Below are 4,178 nucleotides of genomic sequence, written 5' to 3' on the forward strand. Positions count from 1 at the left end.
CTTATGGTCATGAGTGGAGAACATGTCTATCCAAAACTCACGATTGAAGCCAGTAAGCTTGTAATACTTAGGATTTGACAGTGGTGAAGTTCTTGTATGACCAATGAACTCATTTTCAACTCCCTTACTTAAGTTTGAATATAATATAGCTTGCTTTCTATCCCAAATGCCAGGTGTTACAATCTTTGAAAATTCATTTTTCCTCGGAAGTATTGCATCATAATTGAAAACATTCTTGAAGTCTTCATTGGGTTCAGAGATTTGAAACCTTATACGTAATGGATTTTCTTTCTTTTTAGCGACTTCATTGAATGGTGAATATATAACAAACTGACAGTCATGAGTTCCATCTTCATTTTCATTAAATTCATAATGAAAGTCTATAAGTTGTGGCTGACTACCTTCTTCTTTCAGTTGTGCAAGAAACTCACGTAAAGGCTGTAAAGTTTGTACTTCAATATTGAACTTTTTCTCGAACATCTCATTAAATGAAATCATACATTGCAACAATGTTGTATCGTCTTTAAAGTATTTGTATATGTGAATGTTTTGGGCGCTTAAAGACTGTTCGTCATTTTCTATCTCGACTTGAAGTATAAAGTCAACCTTTCTGAAAGCACGTGTTATATACATAGATGTTATGCCAATGTACTTCTCTTCATTTATGTTCACAATCCAGTCTGTTGGAAACTTAAACGTTACTCTGTTCCCCTTTATTTTGACGTCAGGGTTTTCACTACTGAACGCAACAGATAAAGGTATTTGTCTATACATTTAGTTTGGATAAAAATAAACCATTTACTCTTTCTTTGCTTCAGCTTCCTTTGCTTTTTGTTCTTCCTTTGCTTTTGCTTCTTCTCTAGCTTTTTTCGCCAGCAAACGTGGGTTCTTCTGTCTTCCAGCAGCTAATGCAGCTAGTTGTTTTTCACTAAGTTTTCTCTTTGGTCTCTCTGGCTTTTGTTCTGGTTTTTGTTCCTTCAGTTCGGATAAAATTTGTTCACGAATTTCTTTCTTCAATGCTTCAACATCTATGACCCCTTGGGTCTTGTCCGTAGGATTTGACTGAGTCATTTGACTGTAGATAAAAAACTAAATTAAAACTTTAACCGATGTAAAATGAGCTTGTCAAAATCAGAACGAGAGTCTATTATATTAAATGACGCCAGAGGAATACAACATCCTTTCTATTATGTAAGTCAGAGTAAAGATGGTAAAATATATGTAAGAAAAAGAAAGGTTCCATTAGCGAATACAGAGAGCGACAACATTAAGGTGCATGGCACGAGGGCGAAGCCCATATAAAACCTTCTGTACAAACTGAGCCACCAAAAGAACAAGAAGAAAAGAAGCCAGATGTACTTTCAATAACGAACCAAGAGCTTATTGCAAAGTTCGTGAATTTCATTGAAAAGCAAACCGAGTCAAAGAACCCTGACCCACCAGTGAAAGAAGTCGAGACAAAAGAGAATGTACAGTTCATTGAAAATGTCAAGAAACAACTTCCACCACGAATACCAAGAAGAAGAGTGAGAATAATGAAGTAAATAGATATTTTTATCTGAAGTAAATACATGCAGAACGAACAGTTAAACGAATTTACTCCAGCAGAGCATATTCATCAGATTCGCTCATATTTCGATATCATAGACAATGCAGTTCAAATTGGTGACACTAATAGAAAATATTCTGACGCAAAGATTCCATCACAACCTGGAACTGCTAAAGATAACACATGGGTAACATTCAATCTCTCACCTCCTGGTGAAAATATGTTGGACCTTTACAATACATTCATTACGTATAAAATGGAAGGTCAATTTATTGTAGATAAAGAAATTGGTTCAGGTTCCAATAAAACAAACCCACCAGGATTTTGGATTGGTTTCGATGACGCTTTCTATGCAGTTGCTGGATATCAAATCCTTGCAAATGGTCGTATCGTATATTCTCAAGACAACGCAAGAGAAGAAGCATATATAACTTCAAACTCACAAACTACCGAACAAATAAAGAAAGTCGATGTTTTTTCAAAGACTCGACATAAAGATGTATGGAGTCATTCGGGAACATGCAGAACAGGACAAATTGTTGGTGGTCCAATTACAGCAGGAAAATCATTTGATTTTAAGCTTCGTTTAAGAATTCCTGTTAGAAGATTCCTTCCATTAGAACCTATTCGATTTATTCCAGCTTTTGCAGGAAACATTCAGCTTAAAGTAAAGTTCAGTAGCGACGCCTTACAATGCACATCTATATCTGTAAATGATATCATTGCTTTCAATCCAACTCTTAAAGTTGCATTTGCTTCAGGTTCAAATCCACCGACAAATAAATTTGTTCCATGGAATGAACCATTCACTATGATAACGAGTGCAACTGAAGCTAGTGGAACAGTTACTATTACAACTGTAACCCAGCAACTATTTCGAACAAAGATGGATTTTAATGAATGTTTTATTCATCCAAAGTCATTCTCTTTAGACCCTAACATTTATACAGAACTTGTAGAACATTATACAAACGAGGCTTTATGTTTTCCTGTTAAAGTTATGGATTGGATTCCTATGGATGGTTCATTCTCAAAGAATACAGATAGTTCAAGTGCAACATTTACAGCAGCTTATACGCCTATTAATGTTAAAAGTATTTGGGCACTATTTAGAAAGAAAGACAACTATTATGTTAATTTTGAGAACCCTAAGTTTAAATATCTTCAGCTTTCCATGGGAGCTTATGGAAATATGCCTGCAGAACCTGAAAAATCATATGGACCTGTATTTTATGAAATGGTTGCGAACGCTTGCAATACAAACAATGATATGATTGGATTTAATGAAGATGTTATGAGGTCATTGGTGGATGATGGTAGTGTGGAACATAAATGGGATAGCTATGACAACACACATTTCTTATGTGGTTTTCCAACAGAAGTGGACTTTTGCTTCCAGCAAGGTCAAACATCTACTGCTCCAATAACATACAAATTGTCTGTTAAAGGACCTATTGAACTAGCAACAGAAAATGTACCAAAGCCACTTATTGGATTTATGAGGGATTGTTGCTTTGCAATACAAGTAAGACAGTCAGGCATACCAATAATAAGACTTGACGACTATAACTTAGCAGCGGACGACAGTGAGGAATAAAGGATGAACGTTTATTTTTAAAGCTTATAAATGAGTTCTTCATCAAGCTCTCGTGAACCTTCACCATCTGTGAAACAAACTTTACCAAACGATTATGGAGCACCTATTGAATATTTCTTACGAGCTGCACAATGGCAAAGAGCAGTCTCACCAAGGTTAGGTGTTCCACCAGCTCCTGTCAAAAATAGCATTTGGTCAAGTCCTTATATAAGATATGGTCTCCCACTAGGTTTGCTAGCTACAGCAGGAGCAGTAATGATGTTGAAAAGAAACAAAGCAAATGTTATAAATAATACTGAAGTAGCTGAATTTGAACAAACTCCGACACCATCGCCAAAACCAACGTCAAAACCAACGCCTTCACAAACAACACCTTCAATGACTCCTGAACCTATGAAAGTACAAACTCCTGTTCAAAAGTCAACTCCAAAACCGACTCCAACATTTAAACCAGAACCTACTCCTCAAATAAATCGTAAAACTCCTGCGTTTCCTTACTGAAAAAATAATGTTAGTTTTATTTTATTTGAACATTTTATTTAGAGTAAAATGACGACTAAAGTCACTGAAGCAATGAAACAAAAATTTTTGGTAGAATACATTAAATCAGGAGCGGTTCCAGAAGGTTTTTACGTTCATACTATGAAGGATGGTAGAGTTCAGTTTAGAAAGATAAAGCAACCATTAGATAGAGAAGGTATATTAAGGAAGATTAAACTTCATGAGGACAACATTGCTGAACTTAAGAAGAAGTTAGAAGAGTTGGAGAAAGGAATGTTCAACAGACCAAAGTCAAGCCGCTTTGCGGCTAGGGTGAAAAAAGGGTGAAAAAAGAGGTGAGATTTCACCACTTCACCTAAATTTATTTGTGCTATGTTTCATACGTGTGAGGGTGGTGATATCATTAATTTTTAAGTTTATTTTATTATTTACTGAATTTTTATTTGGATGTAAATGACAGAACAAAGCAACTCATTCGAATTCCACAGTATAACAAAATACATTTAAACATTTATCTTCCTTCCTGAGCAT

At 35.4% G+C, this 4,178-nt stretch overlaps 2 protein-coding genes and 3 pseudogenes across 5 annotated transcripts, besides 1 other annotated feature; 3 read left to right on the forward strand and 2 right to left on the reverse strand.

Annotated features, from left to right (window-relative positions):
* Nucleotides 1-4,110: a mobile genetic element.
* TVAGG3_1065970 lies at nucleotides 129-774 on the reverse strand (annotated as a pseudogene). The gene has a single exon. A coding segment is annotated over exon 1 (646 nt).
* TVAGG3_1065980 (uncharacterized protein) lies at nucleotides 799-1,071 on the reverse strand (the record flags this gene model as incomplete). The annotated part of the gene is made up of 1 exon (XM_053888424.1): nucleotides 799-1,071. The coding sequence occupies one exon, from the start codon at nucleotides 1,069-1,071 to the stop codon at nucleotides 799-801; it is 273 nt and encodes a 90-aa protein (XP_053744446.1).
* Nucleotides 1,117-1,544, forward strand: TVAGG3_1065990 (annotated as a pseudogene). Its single transcript has one exon. A coding segment is annotated over exon 1 (428 nt).
* TVAGG3_1066000 lies at nucleotides 1,806-2,840 on the forward strand (annotated as a pseudogene). Its single transcript has one exon. A coding segment is annotated over exon 1 (1,035 nt).
* TVAGG3_1066010 (repellent protein 1 family) lies at nucleotides 3,177-3,647 on the forward strand (the record flags this gene model as incomplete). The annotated part of the gene is made up of 1 exon (XM_053888425.1): nucleotides 3,177-3,647. The coding sequence occupies one exon, from the start codon at nucleotides 3,177-3,179 to the stop codon at nucleotides 3,645-3,647; it is 471 nt and encodes a 156-aa protein (XP_053744447.1).
* Nucleotides 4,111-4,178: the final 68 nt, after the last annotated feature.

Source organism: Trichomonas vaginalis, assembly GCF_026262505.1.
Source record: "Trichomonas vaginalis G3 chromosome Unknown ctg_47, whole genome shotgun sequence".
NCBI lineage: Eukaryota > Parabasalia > Trichomonadida > Trichomonadidae > Trichomonas > Trichomonas vaginalis.